This window comes from Triturus cristatus, chromosome 7, assembly GCF_964204655.1.
Source record: "Triturus cristatus chromosome 7, aTriCri1.1, whole genome shotgun sequence".
Classification (NCBI taxonomy): domain Eukaryota; kingdom Metazoa; phylum Chordata; class Amphibia; order Caudata; family Salamandridae; genus Triturus; species Triturus cristatus.
In genome coordinates this window covers 1,300,287,856-1,300,307,281 of record NC_140590.1, presented here as the reverse complement: position 1 = coordinate 1,300,307,281, position 19,426 = coordinate 1,300,287,856, and the positions used below count along the sequence as shown (strand labels likewise).

General features: G+C 48.8%; 1 protein-coding gene across 2 annotated transcripts in view; it reads right to left on the bottom strand.

Moving 5' to 3' along the window:
* PRODH2 (proline dehydrogenase 2) overlaps positions 1-19,426 on the bottom strand; it is a 918,268-nt gene that overhangs the window by 732,309 nt on the left and 166,533 nt on the right. The window contains exon 1 of one of the 2 annotated variants that reach the window (XM_085618908.1): positions 3,657-4,511. The exons of the other annotated variant lie outside the window; for it this stretch is intronic. Coding sequence (XP_085475034.1) covers positions 3,657-3,920 — 264 coding nt within the window. The 5' untranslated portion in view covers positions 3,921-4,511. Of the gene's footprint in view, positions 1-3,656; positions 4,512-19,426 lie in introns of those variants that run through there. 2 annotated transcript variants of the gene reach the window in all.

Sequence of the window (19,426 nt, the reverse complement as noted above, 5' to 3'; positions counted from 1 at the left end):
ACCGATGCATCTCTCGAGGGTTGGGGCGCCCACTTACAAGGACTGACTGTGAAAGGCAAGTGGTCCGTTCAACAAAAGACAAGACACATCAACCTTTTAGAGTTACTGGCCATTTTTCTGGCTCTGAAAGCTTTCCGAACCATCATTCAAGGAAGCACGGTGTTGATCCGTACGGACAACACAATGTGCATGCACTACATCAACAAAATGGGAGGCACAAGGTCCGTCTTGTTGTCCCTTCAGGCTCAACAAATTTGGAATTGGGCGATTCAACATCACATCGCCCTCACAGCAGTTCATGTTCCGGGAGCGTCGAACAATCTTGCGGATTCCCTAAGCAGATCGTCCACGACCAATCACGAATGGGAATTACACCAACCCATTCTGGATCACATTTTTCAACTATGGGGTCCCCCAAATCTGGATCTGTTCGCAACATATCTGAACCGCAAATGCCTGTTCTAAGCAAGTTGGCTTCCCCAACCAAGGTAATGCAGGAATGCCTTTTTGATGAACTGGTCAAAAATATATGCTTACGCTTTTCCACCAATACCTCTAGTCCCCAAGGTTCTGCAGAAAATGAGGAAAGAACCCTGTCACATTATTCTTATAGCCCCCCGATGGCCTCGACAATAGCGTAATTACGGAGCAGGAAATCTCAGCAGTGTAAAAAAAGACTGCTGCTGAGATTTCCTGCTCCGTAATTACGCTATTGAGATACTTATTAGCTTATGGTTCATGTTTATTTCAGATAGCGGTTTATTTGGATTTCCCATGTGGATTCATCACATGGTTGCGTTTGTTCTGAAAATATTTTTCCACCTGTATATGTGTGCGCAAGGCTCTGAATAAAGTTTGTTATACAGCCGGAAGAGAGAGTAAAGGTTGACATTCTAGCCCCTTTCCGATACTGGGAGGCAAGTCCTTTCTCTGTTTTGACGTCTCGACGCCGGTCACATGACCCGTGGAGCTGCTTGCCGAGGTCGATTGAGAGTTCCCGCCATTTGGATGACTCTCTTTATTTAAACATGGACGCTTCAGGTCGTACTGACTCCGGGCGCGGTGGGATTTTGTAGGTTGATTTACCTGGCAGGGGACTTGGACGAAGTAAGTACCGCTCGATATTTTGATCTTTTTATAGCGGTACATTATTGGTTATGAAGTAGCGGGGTTACTAACTTAGTGTAATTTCCCCGTTTCTCTTCATATTACAGTTGTTCTGTAGTCCCGCCACCCACCTGTATGCCTAAGGAGCGTGTTCATTTTCAGAACACGTAAGCCCTGTTTGTTCTTATTTTTATTCCATATTTGTTGTTCTCCTATGTGGTAGTACGTGCCACTTTGTTGATGGCGCTTTCTCTACACAGTTGGTTTGCCAGACTTAAGCATGATTGCATACAGTTTCTAGTAATCTTTTTTGTCACTTGATATTTGATAAACGGTAGAATTGAGTGATTTACTCATCTCTAGTGACGGATTCAAAAGATCAGCATACAAATTTTGTTTTTCTTTTTTGATTTCGTCTAAAGACAGTGAGACATGGAATAATGTCACTGTTTATGCCAGCTTAATAATTTCATTATAACTTGAATTTGTGCCTATGACATCTCTTGCATTTTTTGAGGTGAATATACTAAGCAATGATCTGAAATTAACATATACATGTACTATACATATATGCTTTTTTACAGATACCCTAAGGCTTTTGTGAAGTTTTCGAAGGCCTCTGAAAAACCGTGAGTTTATTCGGTTTTTTTCTGCACCTGAGGTGAGGGTAAGCCTTAGCAAGCTTATACCGCCAAGGTGATTTTTCCATTTTTTATAGGTCCTGAAGAAAGCTTTGTGTAATGACGTCTAGAAGCTGAAACATGTCGACCAATCTATTATTCATTAAATAGGATATACCTGACCAATTTATGTCAGTGTTAATTATCCTTTCTCACACTTGTTTTTAGACAGTGCCAGGCTCATCGCCATTAAAATTGTTTGTGGACGAATCCTGTGTACTTTTTAATTAACTCTATTATTTTGTGCACTCATCACATATTAAAATCCTCTCGGTCTGATATTTGCGCTCCGCTTTAAGGAAGCGTCGAAGCACACCAGAGGTGCAGTAGGCACCCCTGGTGGAACCCTATGATGAAGCATGTCACCAACTAGGTTGGTGAGTGAGGGTTTCTATATACATATCAGATTGATTTTTCTAGGGCACATTAATACACTAAGAGCTTTTTGTATTGGAATACTTGTTTCTTCATACACACTCTTCTGTTGTTTAACTCATTATATAGGGGGATTAAGAGTGTGTCTCAACCCTCTCCCTCTTGTTGTTTACATTTATTGTCTTTCATAGATTCACATGCGACCCACCCACCTCCCCTCAGAGGCTCCCATCATGTATTTGGCTTTTATGTCACACTTGTGCTACGAAAATCTGAGGGCCTGAGCCTCTGGGGAGAGGGTTCTAGAGGGTGCGGACACCTGATTGGCTGTTTTTTGGACTAAAACATAATGACAGTAATATGTTATAGATGTGATAAGTTGTCTATCCATAAAAACTCTATGGTTTTACTTTCTTTTATGCCTATTAGGCTTATGTTATTACTACATTGCTATGTTATGTACCGTGGGACACCCACTTCGACGACGGGGAATATTCAAGCATGTGAATCAAGAATGTGAATCTATGAAAGACACCAATACTGGAGAACCACAGTTTACAGGTAAGTAACTTTTGTTCATCCTAATTACCATTGTATGACATTGCCGTACCTGAATGTCAGATGATGATTATCCATGTTATCTACCCTTATGCCTTCTTTAACAAACAACTGCAACACAAAAAAAGACTGCATGGGCAATGTTTCACCCCTTAACTACCAGTATAGCACCCAAATACAGCAATAAGCAGGGCCACTGAAATTATGCGGAAGAGGAGGGCCAAATTATGGGCAGGGTTGCATAAATTATACTGCAAGAATAGGTAAATTATGTGGCGTAATGCAGCACATTTTATAATAGTATTGTCATTATTTTGTCATTTACACACTGGTTAACACTGTCTGGGCATTGATTACACCTCAATAGTTTCAGTTTCCCACTCAAATATAGCAATAAGCAACAGAAAGGTGACCAATAAAGCTTTAAAGAGGGCCTTCCTCTGTGCGGCAACACGTCACTGCAAGTCTTGAACTGTTAGAGCTAGAAACAATTTTTTTAGTTATAATCTGCAAATTACAAGCACACGTTGAATAATGAAGCAAAAATTTTAAATTCATCATTACACAGAAAACTCGGCAGTCGCAGAATTGCATATTGCTGGTGGCCCTGACTTTGCCAGGACATTAAATAAATAAAAGCATCATCGATTCAATGATGTTATACCTCGAATGAAAGGCAAGCAGGCTGTGTCATGGTAACCCCTGAAATTCGTGTAGACAATATAAAACGAAGACCCACCAAATGATTTAGTAAAGCATTTTTTGACGGGAAGTATGAGGATTTCTTGGAAGTTCACGTTCGTTTTCCTACTTGTGGTATATTTCTACTCAAGCGCAGAGCTCATTTGTAAAATGTAGACGTCCTTTTAAAGCTGTGAGTACAAGCTACAATTAAGCAGCTTCCACCATCGGAGATCGGTCAGTAGTCAGTCTCACCTTCTGGCAGTTGTTCACTAGGATGGGAAAGGAGCACAAGCGGAAGATGAGGAGACCTCTGGCGATCTCCCAGAAACTCTTCAGCCTGAACACCTCCCCGTCGTCGAACGAGATGTGTCGCGGTACCGGTCCAGGGTCCTGTACTGTGGGAGATGCGGCGTCCACAGGATGTTGGGAAGAGGCCGCTCTGAGGAACAGGCGTGCACGCACATGGGCAGAGAAGCGAAGAAATGCTCTCGCAGCAGTAAACCCCGACAGCGGCATGACAGAAGAAGAGGTCAAACACAACTCGACTAAGGTTTGCGCTTGTCCCCCTTCGCTCCCGCAGAAGTGACCACTCAGGGCCCTAGTTCAGTAATGAGATTTGCAAGTGGTGTTAGTGAATTTAGGTGAGGTGTGTGAAAAGTAGTGCCAGGTCCGACAGTGTAGGCAGGCTGAGAGCAAGCGTGTGTAAAATGTCACCAACACAGACCCAGAGTAGAAGGCTGTACCGCCGGACCAGGCCCAGCCGTAGAGCAGTGACAGAGTGAGAGGTGAAGTGTGGAGCAACACGTGAGAGTTTATAGGAAGGCAGCGTACGTGTGCAAAGCGTGAAGAGAATTAGTGAAGCTGTTCTTGGACAGGTGCAGGAACCATAAGCAAGAGTTGGACTGACAGAGGGAATTGCACCTTGTGAGAGAAAGTGGCTTAGAAAAGTTTTCTACTTTTGCGCGACTGAAAAAGACAGTTGGGAAATGACACGGAAAAGATGCAAAGAAGCAGTAAAATGTGGGGCAGGGAAAGAAGCAAGGGAAAGCATGCACCCGAATGGCCTTTCTCTTCCCTAGGACACCTGTTCCAACGCAGGACGAAGTGGACTTTAAAAACGCAGAGACCCGAATACTGAGCCTGGCCGCTGGTGACCCAAAGAAGTTAATATCCACAACTTATTAACTTGCTGTCGTGTTTGTGACTCGTGTTGGCGGACAGCACTATCATTTGGGGGCGGAGGAAAGGGGGCCGTGTAGGCACTTTTCAAGTTCAGAAATGAGGGAACCAGCCAGATGGCAACACGCGAATTGGCCAAGGTCTACTTAACCCTTCCGTAGCCAAGGGGTAGAGAAAAGACAAAAGGTAGAAACCCCTGCCAACATGCATGCATACATACATACATATTCCACACCGACGTGGTGAGAAAATCAAACTGCAGGAAGTCTGAACTTCACAAGTGACGTTCCAAACATTCAAGCAGCACGAGAGACGCCTATAGTACAAACAGATGTCTGGATGGATGTGAATATTGACTCTATTGGCTGGGGATGTTTATCCTCATTGCTTGCCCAATTTGAGTGACATACTAGGACACGCGTGTACCGAGAGCCTGGGAACTGGATGTGCTGGTTCACATTTAAGACCAGCAGGTTAAATTAGCTCCAAAGCATGGGCAGAGTGAAAGAAGACAGGAAAACCTTCTCTACATCTAAGGGGACAAAATCACTCTTAAGTTCCTAATACCCTCAGAACCATACACAAGGCCTTTACTGAGTACCACATTCGAAGGGTTATCTCAGCATCAGAAATCAGCCCAACCCTCATTACCATATTACGCAGATAAATCCAAAACCAAAACTCATAGGTATAATCAAACACCAACATAGGTCTAATTGCAAAACCATATTTAAAGCTTAACCCAGAACCCCGGCCCAGTGTCAAAAGTTTAATCCAGACTTATCCTTAAAGTAACCTCTAAACAGCAGAGCACTCTCCTCAGTAACTGTGAGAAAGTACCCTCTTTCTGCATGGTTGCCTCCACTTTTTGCTGAACTGCTGATGTGCTTTGACTGAGTGTGCCCTGTGCTCCTGCCAATCAGGCACCCAGGGCCTATGTTCTTTCCCTAAAACTGCATTGAATACAAAACCCAATTGGCATCTCTGGCCACAGGGCAGCCCCTGGTAAATGGTACCAAAGGTACCCAGGGCACTTTGATAAGGAAAGACCTCTAAGGGCAGCAGCACTTTTTGTGCCACCTTTTGAGGCGCGGTACCTTTACACTCACACAAGGCCTTTGCAAACTGCGTGTCTTGGTGCAGAACAAAGTGAAGAGTCGACAAGGCACACATGCCTACAACCCACTGCCCTGACATAGATCAGCCACCTTTCTAGCTGGGTGCACTATACTAGTGGGGAGGGTACAGGTGCATGAGCCCTGTGTCTAAGTCCATTCTTGGACATTGTAAGTGCAGTGCTGGTGTTAAGAGTATATGGGGCTGTCATTACGGATGCCAGTGTGGGATTTAATAAAAAATCCACACAGAGAAAGATGCCCCCTTAAAAACGACCTACCACTAGTGTCCAGGCTGAGTGGCTGCTTTCAGCTGCCACCACCAGACATGTTTATGGACCCCTGGGTCGAGAGCCTGCTGCTCTCGGGGGCCTGAAACAATACACATCCTGAAACGAGGTGCCAAGCCACCTCCCCCAGGATGGGTAGGATCCAAAAAGGGGAAGCCTGAAAGGCTTGCCACCTTTGTGAGCTTCCCCAGGCCTTTTGCTGCTTCAGCAACTGGTCCCCACCGGTTCTGACCCCCACTTTAGGTGGGAGAATTGGCAGGAAAACCAAGTGAGGAAGGGAGTTGTGTCCACCTCTGCCAACTCCACCCCTCAGGTGGGGGAGGCAAGGTTAAGCACAACTCTCAGTCCCCACCATCTTGCAGATGGGGGGACCCAGCCAACCAGGGTGAGGCATATGCCTCCCTCCCCCTGGAGGGTGGCATAATAGGGCGTGTACCCACCTCAGGGAAGGGACCCAATGGTCCCAAACTTTTACCTACCTGTAATGCCCCTAAATCTAGTATTTAGGGGTGCCACTGAACCTTGCTTCCCTAGACACGAAAGCAGAAGAAGGACTGAACAGTTGTGCCGAAGCTAACAAGAGGAAGACGCCCACTGACTTGGCCCTAACCCTACCGGCCTGTCCCCACCTCCAACCTGCATAAGCGAAACTCCAGTGTGTCTTGCAGCCAGCAGCCTCAAGAACCCTTAGGACCTGCCCTGCCTTCAAAAGAAAATACTGTCTCCTGTGAACACCGGATTTGTTCATCAACAAACATCAGGTCTGGCAAAGTCCACGAGTCTGCACCACTCTGCAGCCGATGCCCACAGTCCGAGTTCGAGTAGCCCAACACCAGGAGGCGGTCTCCCCAGTGATCCTGATCCAAAATCCAGTGACCCCTGACCTGCCTCCAGCCGACGCTTGCAGCCCCAAATCGGAAGGTCCCCCCAACGCGACCCAAAGCTAGTAAGACGATCCGACCCTAAAAGGCACCCCTACACCTGATGCCCCACAGCCTTGGGTGACCCAACGATGGTGCCTAACAAACCCCCAGCATCCTAACTTACCTCTCCAAGTGGTGGTCACACCCAGAAGTTCTTTGTCCCCGAGCCTGCAGTGTGTTTGGAAACCAGAGACTCCCCATTGAAAGCTACAGGACGCCCAACGCCAAAACAGCACTCTGAACCTGGCCACCCCAGTGCCGCTGAGGGTGCACTTTTTGTGCAGGATTGAACCCCCATTTGCCCTGAGCTAAAGTCCAGGAGCTTTGCTCCCATAACCCGGTGGCCTGCTAGTCAGCAGCCATCAACCAGAGGCCCCCATCCCCTGTTCGATAACATTGAGCCTCAGAACTCTGCACCCAACTGCCCTAGTGCAACTGAGGGTGTAAGAAGAATGCATCCTTGACCCTGGAGGACCCCTGAATCTACCGCAAAACACCAACTCCCACAAACGAATACTTACCTTTGAACCGATAACCCTATTTTCCTCCATAGGATAACATTGACTGTTTTTCTGTGAAAAGTTTCTAAGTGTGGAGTTGGAAAATCTAAAAAAAACCTTTATAACTGTAATGAAATATCAAAAATGCTTTTACTTACCTGTTAACAGGAAATGTCCCAGTACAGTATCCAGGTATACTGCACCATGTAAGAAAAATAATCTGTAGAGTAATCTACCAGACATTCTACTAAAAAGCAAATTAAAAGTATATGTACAGTATATCAAAAGCATCGCATTTTTTTTTTTTTTGCATATTTATATAGCGCGAACTCGACCCGAAGGTGTTGGAGCACTTTACATAGCACCGTATTTATATTACACATTTAGGCACAGGGAGATTAAGTGATTTGCCCAGAATCACAGGATGTGGACGCGACCTCGAGGCTCGAACCCTGGTTTCCAACGCGCGCAGAACCTGAATCAAGAGGTATTGCCGCTTGCTGGGTGATAGAGTGCTCATACCATTTTATCTTTTTAAAAAAAAATCTCAACTTGTGCTGCTACTGTTTTTAACTTTGCCCCCATCACGCTGCTATTTTCAAAAATCAAATTGCTTGTTTGCACACCTACCTGTCGTTCCCTCTGGAATACTCCTTAAGCCCCGGTCCGACTCGGCAAGTGCCGTTGAGCGGAGGGCTGGTTGGAGTCACTTCCTGGGCAGTGCATTTCCGGGTCAGTCAGCGCTCTAGTTTCTCACGCTGACTCAGTATATAATTAGATGTACTTTCAATCACGCAGCGGACGCGCGCAGAACCTGAATCAAGAGGTATTGCCGCTAGCTGGGTGATAGAGTGCTCATACCATTTTATCTTTTATCTTTTTAAAAAAAAATCTCAACTTGTGCTGCTACTGTTTTTAACTTTGCCCCCATCACGCTGCTATTTTCAAAAATCAAATTGCTTGTTTGCACACCTACCTGTCGTTCCCTCTGGAGTGCTCCTTAAGCCCCGTTCCGACTCGGCAAGTGCCGTTGAGCGGAGGGCTGGTTGGAGTCACTTCCTGGGCAGTGCATTTCCGGGTTAGTCAGCGCTCTAGTTTCTCACGCTGACTCAGTATATAATTAGATGCACTTTCAATCGTGCAGCGGACGCGCGCAGCGGGCGCGCCGAAGGCAAGCCCGTCTGCGCCCGTCCGCGTCCGGCCGGGACCTAGGGCCACGACCCCGGGCGGTTTCTGTACCTCTATCCGCTACAGCGCCCATGCTCTTAAATCCCTACGTGGTACCATTGCCGCACATTGCGCTCACTCTGTAAATCCCATTACAGAGCTCTCTGGCTGCCCTTCTTGTCACTTTAAACTACTACCAAGCCTCAAGGACCCCAACACATCTGCCCCACCCTTGAAGTTCTTCCTACTAAACTGTCGCTCCCTCCCCAGACACTCAGCTGAACTCCGCCTCCTACTAGAAGATCGTCAGCTGACGTCCTATTTTTAACAGAAACCTGGCTACATGACAACTCCGATCCAGATATTGTCCAGACTTTACCCCCCGGTTATCTCATACATAGAGCTGACCGTAAGACCTCTAGAGGCGGCGGTCTAGCCATAATATACAAAATGTTTATTAGCGCCCGCTCATCTTCAGAGGGCCCCCACGACTGTGAAAGTATGCAGTTCGCTTTGGAAACCTCACCCACTTGCACCTTCTCTGGTCTTTTAATATATCGCCCTCCTGGACCCATAGGCCAATTCCTCAACTCCCTTCCTTTATTTGTGGCCGAGCAAGCTGTAAATCTAGCAAATTTCACGATGCTCGGAGACCTCAACATCCACTTAGATGACCCCTCTAATCTATCCGCCAAGGAGCTGTTTACCTGCCTCTCTGCCCTCCAAATCACACAAAAGTGCTTCTCTCCCACTCACGACAAAGGCCACTTACTTGATCCAGTTTTCAGTAATTCACAGGACTTATCAGTGACTGAACCTGTCCCACTCCCTTGGACTGATCACTTATTAGTTCCCATGACCTGGGAGATCCGTTCCCCTAATCCCGCTCTGCAGTCTTCAGTCACGCTGGAGAGAAAATGGTCGAACCTCTCTGCCAGTATTTGGTCTGCTACTCTTGCCACCAACAGACCCCCCCCATGACCCTAATCCTGAACTGGCAAATAACAACTTCAACGCTTGGATCCGTAACTCACTGGACACGCTCCTGCCTAAAGTACCGGCCCACAAGAAATGTAGAGAGAAATCGGCCCCTTGGTATACCCCTAATTTAAGGAAAATTAAACAATCCTGTAGACAACTAGAAAGAAGATGGAGACTGAACTACGAGGAATGTAGGAAATCTGAGTACAAAGAAGCTTTAAGGTCCTACAAAGCTGAGATTAAATCAGTGCAAATACACTTCTATGAGGATAAGATCATTGCCGACGCTTCTACCCCTAAAGAAATATTTCGAACAGACAAATCCCTGTCCTCCCTCCCCCAGGAACCTCCCAAGATGGAGGATGCCTCTCAGCACTGCAATGAGTTAGCTGAATACTTCCACCAGAAAATTCAACTAATATGTCAGTCTTTTTCTCCTTACGCGCCTGATCCCTCCATCTCTAGTTCTAGAACCAATACGACAAACTCTCTAGAAGAATTCCCCTTGCTAGACGAAAAAGGTCTGGATAATCTCCTCACCAGGGTAACGTCTGGCTCTCCTACAGACCCTGCCCCCTCAACATCTTTCCCTGGTCTTTCATACTGTAGGCCCAGTCATCATTGACATACTCAACTCCTCCATCACCTCTGGCAGTGTACCCCAGGCCTGGAAGTGCGCCCAGGTCAGAGCTCTTTAAAAAAAACCTAACCTGGACTGTTCCAACTTGGCAAACTATCACCCCATCTCTCTCCTCCCATGGCTGAGTAAATTGATTGAAAGTCATATCAACTCTACTTTAGTCAATCACCTCGAATCCAACAATTTGCTCCACGTCTCTCAAACAGGTTTCTGTCCCCAGTTAGGCACTGAGACGACCCTGCTCGCTGTTACGGAAGTAGCCAGAAGACTTCTAGATCAGGGCGGTTCGGCAGCTATCATGCTACTTGACCTCAGTGCCACCTTCGACACTGTCAACCACAACATTCTACTTGAACGGCTGACTAACATGGGGATAGGAAAGATGGCACTCACTTGGATTCCGTCCTTCCTAAAGGACCGCTTCTATCAAGTCTTTGAGGGGACATCTGTGTCCAATCAGTGGCCTCTTAACTGCGGGGTCCCGCAGGGATCCTCGTTGAGCCCCACCCTTTTTAATGCCTACATGGCCCCACTAGCCGAGATAGTGCTTCCTTTCGGCATCAAAATTATCACCTACGCAGACGACACCCAACTGGTGGTGGCACTTAACAACCCTGTGGGTTCATCTGGCGTCCTAGGCCTATGTCTTGAGGCAGTTGCCCAATGGATGAGAGATTCTCACCTCAAATTAAATGGGGAGAAGACCGAACTTATGTTCCTAGGGAAGACCCCTCGCTCTCCTCCTCTTTTGTCTGGCCACCCTGTCTTGGACCTATGCCCACTCCCAAGCAACAGATCAAAAGTCTAGGCGTATGGCTTGATAGCTCCCTCTTTTTTAATCATCAGACCACTAAGCTCTCGGCCACCTGTTTTGGACTGTTGCGAATGCTCAGGAAAATCCTCCCCCTACTCCCTTTTCAAGCCAGGAGAATCATGGCACAAGCCATGATTCTATCCCGCCTGGACTACGGGAACGCACTCTACCTGGGCGCCCCTCAGTCCACCCTAAATAGACTTCAGGTGATCCAAAACTGCGCAGCGCGTCACCTGTTACAGATTCCCCGCAGACAGTCAGCTAAGCCTGCCTTAATAAATCTTCACTGGTTGCCCATCCGAGCCAGGATCCAGTTTAAAGCCATGTGTCTAACTCACAAGGCCATATGGAAGTACGGCTCCCACATTATTCAATCCTTAGTTGTGCCCTATCAACCCACCAGGACTCTTCGTTCCAGTGCCGCTTTCCTTGCCACGCCTCTGAAAGTCCGAAGATCTAGGTGGAGCGGACGCTCCTTCACTCTGAATGCCTCCAACCTCTGGAACACCCTCCCGCACACGCTCCGTAGTGAACCAAACATATCGATCTTCCGTAAACTCCTCAAGACCCACCTGTTCCTCTCAGTACTTCAGTGATACTCCTTCTTTTTGGTGCTCCCCGTGTCCGCAAGCGCTAGGAGGCCTCCGGGTAGCTACGCGCTATACAAATATAATTTCATTCATCCTGCACCAGAGGCGGCAGCGCAGCCGACGGACCACATCCTCATTACTAGTAGCTCTACTGTAATCAAATCAAAGTGCATATACAATTGCAATTAAAACTGTTTACAAACTGCATTACTACTGTAAAGTATTTATTGCTTACCTGCGCCAGGCTTGCTCGGTTCTAGAAAATAAAATAACTAAAAGAATATTTTTATACAAAACCAATTGGTCTGAAGTTCAGTCTTTGAGTGTGTGATATCATTTGCTGTTTGAGTGTGTACAACAAATGCTTAACACTACCCTTTGATACAGCCTTACTGCTTGACCACACCACCGCAAATAGAGAGTAGGGTGCCATCTACTTTTACATCTGCCTACCTTTGAGGTTCCACTGGACTCTGTGCACTCTGTACCTTACTTTGGTATAGTATATACAGAGCCAGCTTCCTACATTGGTGGATCAGCGGTGGTATATACAACTTTGCATTTGTTGGACTAACTTGGTTACCACCTGATCACATGACAGAACTCTTAAATTGTCTTTAGAATTCTGATTTTTTTCAAATTGACAATTTGTTTGCAAAATTACTAAAAGTCTTGTTAGGTCCTTGGTAAAGTCCTTTTAGCATTTTAGAAAAATAAAAAGTCACTTTAGTTAGGGATAAGAGGGGTTAAAAGTTGTTTTAACTATGTCTCTTAACAAGAACCCAGCTGTTAGTGAAAATAACTACAGAGGACCAGGTTGAGGAGCTTGACCTCGCCCCTTAACTTCACTTGTTTTTCAAGGCGATAAGGTCCCTATGCAAAATTAAAAACAACCATGGGGTCCCATTTTTTTTGTAAACAGATTTTATTAATTTATAATACATCCAGCAGTATTATCATTAGACAGAATTATTGCCCATACATCAATGAGTGACTTCGTATCTTTTACATGTAGTATTATATATTCTTGGGAGCAACTTCACTGTTGATGTCTCCACCTCCCACAACGTACCTGCGACCATCCACTTGGATAGCAGTTCTAGGATAGTCATGATCTATATCCCTACCTGGAGGATCAATTCCATGAGCATCTCTGCTAGGCCTCGCTCTGGTCTATCTCAGTAGTTAACGGGTTAACAAACCCCCCCCTACCCTCACTTCTCCCCTCCAACTTCACCCACCCCCCTCCCACCGTCAGACATGTCGCTCCATCCGTCATCTCTCAGTGTTAAAAGTGAGTCACACTTGTTGGACAACTGGTATCTCAGTGCCAGGGAACAAAAAGGGGGGAGCCACCACGTAGTGCCCGCTGCCCTTCGACCGAGCCACCCGCTCCAGAAGGGCAATGCTGCAGTTCGTATGCGTAAGTCTCCTCGCACAGGGAATCAATCATTGTTGTCTGTCGGGTTCTTGAGTAAGTCTACCATCGCCACCCATGCCCTAGCTGCGGTCAACATTTTGTCATTATTGGCTCTCTGGGCCATTTGCATTCTAAAAATCCCCTCACCGTCAGCCCACTTTATGAACTCTCGCAGCCATCGTGTAGCGTTAGGTGCCGTGACCGCCTTCCAATGGCTGGTAATTTCTCTGTTAGAAAGGACTAGCCCCAAGTCTATGAATTTACTGGTAACTTTGTTACAGGCAGTGTGGGGGAACCAGTGTATTAGACAAAATCCCGGGATCTGATCAATGTCTCTATCCGTTATTTCACCTAGTTTAGTCGTTACCTTCCCCCAAAACTCGTTCAACAATGGACACTCCCAGAACATGTGTAAAAATGTAGCATTCTCTAGTTTACAACGCGGGCAGGGAGTTCGGGACTTGAAAAATTTGTTGATTTTGTGTGGGGTGAGATACGCCCTGTAAAAGACATAAAACTGTATTAGCTGAAATCTCGCATTTCTAGAGCATTTCCACGCCCGTTCCATCAGCGCCTCCCGCGGCTTCTCCTCTATAGGGATCCCAAGGTCCACTTCCCACTTAATGCGTAGCCTCTCCAAAGGGGAACTGAGCCCCTGAGTAATTCGCCTATGTAGGCAGGTTACCACTTTGATCGTCCCTGCCGCATATACTACATATTGACAGGGGAGAGAGGTCGGCGGTTCTGCCATCCCCTTCTTCCAGTGCTTACAGATGGCTGCCGTCAATGCAGCAGGTAAGAGAAAGTCATGACGGGGCAGTTCATACCTTTCTAAAAGGTCCGGGAAGGGTAAGAGGACGCCGTCCTCATAGAGGTCCCCAATAGTGGAGACCCCCACTTCTTCCCAATCTCGCAATCGCTGCCAATCTTCCCCATGTGGCAGTACCTCGCAGACCCTCAGCGGGATCTCAGGGGCATACGGGGGTCCCACCTTGGCTCTTCTGTTGGCCTGATTCCAGAACTGCCGCACCACCCACAGCTCCCTCGGGATCTCTCGTTGGCTTAAAGGGAGTCGGAGGAGTGTCTGAGAAAGCTGGCGCAGGTCCGGGCCCATGCCCCCTTGGTCTTCCCCCAGACGTAATCCCCTGGCCATCCACTGTGTGAACCATTGAAATTGGGCTGCGTGGTAATAGGCCTCAAAATCAGGGACTGCGAATCCTGCCTCCCTCCTAGGTCGCAGCATGGTAGTGAGCGCCACTCTGCGTCTCCCAGAACCCCATAAAAACCCCGTAGTCATGGTGTTGAGTTGGGTGAAGTATTTTCGCGGTATCCATAGAGGAAGTGGGCCAAAGTAGTATAGTAGGCGTGGCAAGGTCACCATCTTTAGCAACGCCACGCTCCCCGCTACTGAAAGTGGAAGGGTCCCCCAGAATTCAAAATTGCTCCTGGTGGTTCGTAACGCCCTTCCGATATTACCTTCTAGCAGGTCAGAGGGTTTGTGATAGATCCGGGCTCCAAGATAAGTCAGGCAGCTGCTTTCCCACCTCACGTCCATCAAATCTGGTGGTACACCTCTGCCACCTGAACAGGGAAAAGGCACGTCTTATTCCAGTTGACTCTGAGACCCGCCACACGTCCCAATCTAGCTGGCAATTCCCGAGCCCCCCGTAACTCCTCAGCAGCATTGGCAAGGAACATTAGGAGATCGTCCGCGTACAGAGCAATGTAGTGGAACTGACCCACCCCGTCTAGACCCCTGTAATATCGTCCCGATATTGCATGCACCGCCAGCGGCTCTATTGCCAGTGCAAAGAGGAGGGGAGACAGCGGGCATCCCTGCCTCGTCCCCCTGCCCATGCTGCAGGCCTCCGAAATCACTCCCCCCATGCGGACCCTGGCAGTCGAGAGGTTGTACAATATCCTCGTCCAAGCCACAAATCCCTCGCCCAGCCCGAAAGCTCGTAGGACTCTAAACAAAAACAGCCACTCCAGACTATTGAATGTCTTCTCAATGTCAATTGATAAGATGCACTCCTCTTCCCCTACATGCGCTGAATTGTGAAGCAGTTGACACAGTCGGCGTACATTCATGGCCGTATTCCGGGAAGGAATAAACCCGGCCTGATCTACATGCACAAGTGCTATCGTATGGGTCAGTAAACGGCCGGCTAGACTGCTGCCCAATATCTTGTAATCAAGATTAAGCATTGCGAGGGGGCGATAGGCGGCACGATCCCACGCCAGTTTATCCGGCTTGAGGAGTGGTACGATTACTGCTTCTCTAGTCGAGTGAGGTAAGCAGCCATCCCGCCGTACCTGTTGTAGAGGGCTAACAGGTGGGGAGCCAACAGATCCACATATGTGGCATAAAACTCTATTGGGAGCCCATCTGTGCCAGGAGTTTTATTCCTGGCCATATGTTTTATTGCTCCCCTGATCTCCTCCAGTTCCACATCTTGACCCAATATCTCTGCATCTTCCGCCTCAACCTGAGGGAGTTCTATATCCAGGAAATCCTCCTCCAATACCCGGGGATCTAGTTGACTTTGATACAGGGTAGTATAATGTTCCAGAAACTGCGCATTAATAGCTTGCTGCCCATAATACGCTGTTCCATCTCCACCTCGCAGTTCTAAGATTGGTGTCCCTCTTCGTGCCGGATTTGCCAGCTAAGCCAGCAGCGCCCCAGATTTGTCCCTCGCAGCGTGTGCCCGCGCCACGTATGCCCTATAATCAAAACATCTCAGGAGTTCCACTTGGGTCGCCAATTCTTCTCCGGCCGTCATAAGACCCTCCTGTCTATCCTCACGTTTGGATCTATCTCTTTCCACGTCTCTGAGCTGTTCTTCTGCCATCTGTACCTCATTCAGCAAGGTTCTTCACACCCCAACCACTTCTCCTCTACAGCGACCTCTTATCACTACTTTGAAAGCATCCCACTCATTGTGTATGCAACTGGGAATAGTGGACCTAACTCGCAGCCAATTCATGGACACTAACAGGGGATTATGATCTGATATTGTCCTGGCTAAGTACTCACTGAGTGTGATCCCCCCATGCACATCTGGGGAACAAAGAATAGAGTCCAGTCTAACATGTAGCTCATGTAAAGCCAAGAAATAAGAGTAGTCCCGTTCCCCCGGGTGATGGGCCCTTCAAGTGTCTGTCAGTCCCCAGTGCCGTTGCCAGTCGCGTCGGGCTTCTGCTATTCTATGCGTGGGAGCGTCAGGGACGGGTGGATGAGAACGGTCCAGGGCCACTTCGGTAATGCAATTAAAATCTCCCCCCAAAAGCACAGGTCCAGTCAGGACTGGCGCTAGTTTCTGAGATAGCTGTGCAAAGAAAGCCGGCTGATCAACATTAGTAGCGTATATATTTCCCATAGCATCCCCCTAACATTCCAGGTCATAATTTTGATACCTACGGAGGTACCCATAATTCTGACTCTATTCTCTGACAACAGCAATCTCCCTTAGCGACATGTCTGACCCCAGCCTGCTTACCCCAAACTGTAAACTCTACCCAACTCCCACACCCCAGGACAGGCACACAAGAACAGGTCCCCATCCAAACTAAAGCATTCATACACAAAACTATAAAAAGGTGGAGGTGCGTGTCTCGCTTCCGTTGGTCTCAGAACTCCCCCCGGCCCCCCCGCTATAGCTAATTCTCCCAGCAGGTCCCCACGATACATCCATGCCCATCCATCATGCATCAGTTGGGTCTTTAGGGCCAGGGGCCACAGTGGGCATCCCACCGTCTTCTTCCCAGACAACCGGCAGACCGATCATCCAAACACCTCATCTGCCGTCTGCGGAGTGACGTCCGGAAGTTCAGCATCGGAGAGCCCCTGGGCACTACTCGATCTTGAGCTCTCAGTTCTGTCCCTCTCGTGGTCCGTGTCGTTGCTAGTCGGACCGACATCCCCATGGCTAAGGGCTGCTACTGCCAGGACCGCTCTATCTTGTTCCCGTCAGCGACCAGCAGGAGAGATGGACCTCCTTGGGGGCGAAATGGGGGACAACCACTGTCGGGGTGGATTCGGATGTGGCAAGCGTGATCCATTGCCGCCTCGGGTTTCCAACCAGTCCCAAGCGGCCTGCGGGGTGAGAAAGAAGTGCGTCTCCGCCCCTGAAGTTACCCTAAGGCGGGCCGAGAACAGCATTGCGTAGGGAAGTCGGAGCTGGCGCTGTCCTCAGCCCTCATCTCTAGCACCTTGACCCTGTTCACCACTTCTTTCAGTGAGCTTTGTAGGATGGCGACCGCATCCGGTATGTCCTTCATGGTAGTCTCATTGGTCACTACCCTCTCTAAGTTTTCGGTGGTCATCTTTCAAGAGGGTGAGATCCAACCCAATGGTGTCCATCCTCGCCTCCAACGCCTCCCGTGAGGATATAATGGCCTGCTTGATGTCACCCAAGGTGGGGTCTCCGGGTTGCCCCACTCCGCGCCTCCCGGCTGTACTCTCATCACCGTCTGTGTGTTGTTCCGGTTCGTCCGTCCGCAGGACCTCGTATCTCTTGCTCCTGGACACTCTTCCCATTTTGCGAGCTATTGTCAGAAGTAAGTCGCTGCGTGAATAAGGTCCTTGGGCCCCGCCTTCACTGGTCAAGTGTGGTGCCGCCGTCCTCCAGTGGGTGCAATGGCACCAGCCCCTCAGCCCTTGTGTGTCTTGCCTGGAAGTATGCGGACCAGGTGATTCCAATCCGTAGGAGCCCCTGACAGTTGCCCCAGCTGCCTCAGGAATGTGGGGGATGGCCCATCCAGGAACAAAAGACTCGCCCCCGCAGTGGTTCAGGAAGTAGGAAGACCTGTAGCGTTATCACTGTGGCGCTCCAGTTCAGCAGGGTCCGGGCCCAGTATTCCTTAAGTGCTGCGATGGTGCGCGCTATGATCGGCTCAGGTGTTGAAATGTTCATGCACTTCCAAGGATGTTAAACCTCACATCCCCCACAGTAAGGAGGCCCGTCTCACGTACCTCCAAGGTCAGTGCAATCGTGCTTTGAGCAGCGCTTTCGTCCAAGCTAGCCCCCGCGCTCTCTCTCAGCTCCGCTCTCTTGGTATGTCTCTATGCCGAGGTGCGACTCAGCGTGTGCGTGCAAGGTGTCCGCGAGCACTCACCGGGGGTAGTCCGTGTGCGTGAATCGCCGAGCCCTGGAATATCTGGCCACGCTGGGTGCTTCTGAGCGCAGGTCGCTCGCACCTTTGCCCGTCCTCCTCCCGCTTGATCTCACCGCGATTCCTCCGTGAGCCCAGGACAGTTGTGGGAATCACCTGAGCTTTCACGCGCTGTGCACCTCTTCAGGCTGCATAACCCCCATTAGCGTGAACCTCAGCAGCTCCGGTTACGGGTACCTCTCAGCCCGCCCCAGCGCCAGTGCAGCTGGATGTCGTCTCAGCCTACCACCTAGGCAGGGTAGGGCACCAAACTATTCCAGTATTCGTCTTGTGAAGGATAGGCGGCCCTGAGTCGAATGGTTTCACCGCGGCGCAGGCAGGGTCCCTCCTTCCATCTTAGGGTCAGGCAACATTGGTCGGTCTGCCCAATGAGGCGAGTCCGCCCCCTCCGCCCCTCAGTCTCATCGGTCAGAGGGTTCCCAGGCGAGTCCCGACCTCCAAACAGTTTGGGATATGGCGGCCAGTAGATGCTCCAGGGACACTTGCAGACTATCGGCTGGCGTCTCCTCCTCCGGTCACAGCCGCCATTTTGTGTCTCGATCTGACGGGCTGCAACAAGCAGGGAAATCCCAATTTTCTCTCTTTTCCAGCGCTCTTATGCTCTAAAAGTTCGTCCAGGAGGGCAACCGGTATTCTGCGTCAGTCTGCGGTATCAGGGGCCTCTGTAGCTTGTCAGGATGGGCGGAGGGCAGCCACGGAGGAGCTCCGAGGTCCGCTACTGCTTACATCAGCGCCAAGCAACGCCCCTCAACCATGGGGTCCCATCCCACCAAACAAAAGCTCCAGGAGCTGTTGGCTGGGTATGCTAAGGACCATCTCTCTGAGAATGGTAAAACCTCTCAGATGAGGAAGAAGATGGAAGGGATGAGGAGGTATATCGACCCCCCCTTTCTTAGGGAGTAAAGGGCCCCAGTGGCCCTGACTCCAAGAATCAACCTCTCAGTACCTAGATCCCACACAGGTGGATCAGGTACTATTGAGGACATTGAGGACAGCTTCAAGGAGGAGGACAACCTGCTAGCAAGGTTGACCAAAAGATTGGACCTAGAGACGAGACTACTGGCTCTAGAGAAAAAGAGAGCAGAGATGGGCCTAGCACCAATCAATGGTGGAAGCAATTTAATTAATAAGAATAAAGAGCAATCTTATGATCCTAAAATCTCCAATGGGTTTGCCCCTAAATATGAAGATAGTGATGATATCACAAAATGGTTTTCAGCCTTTA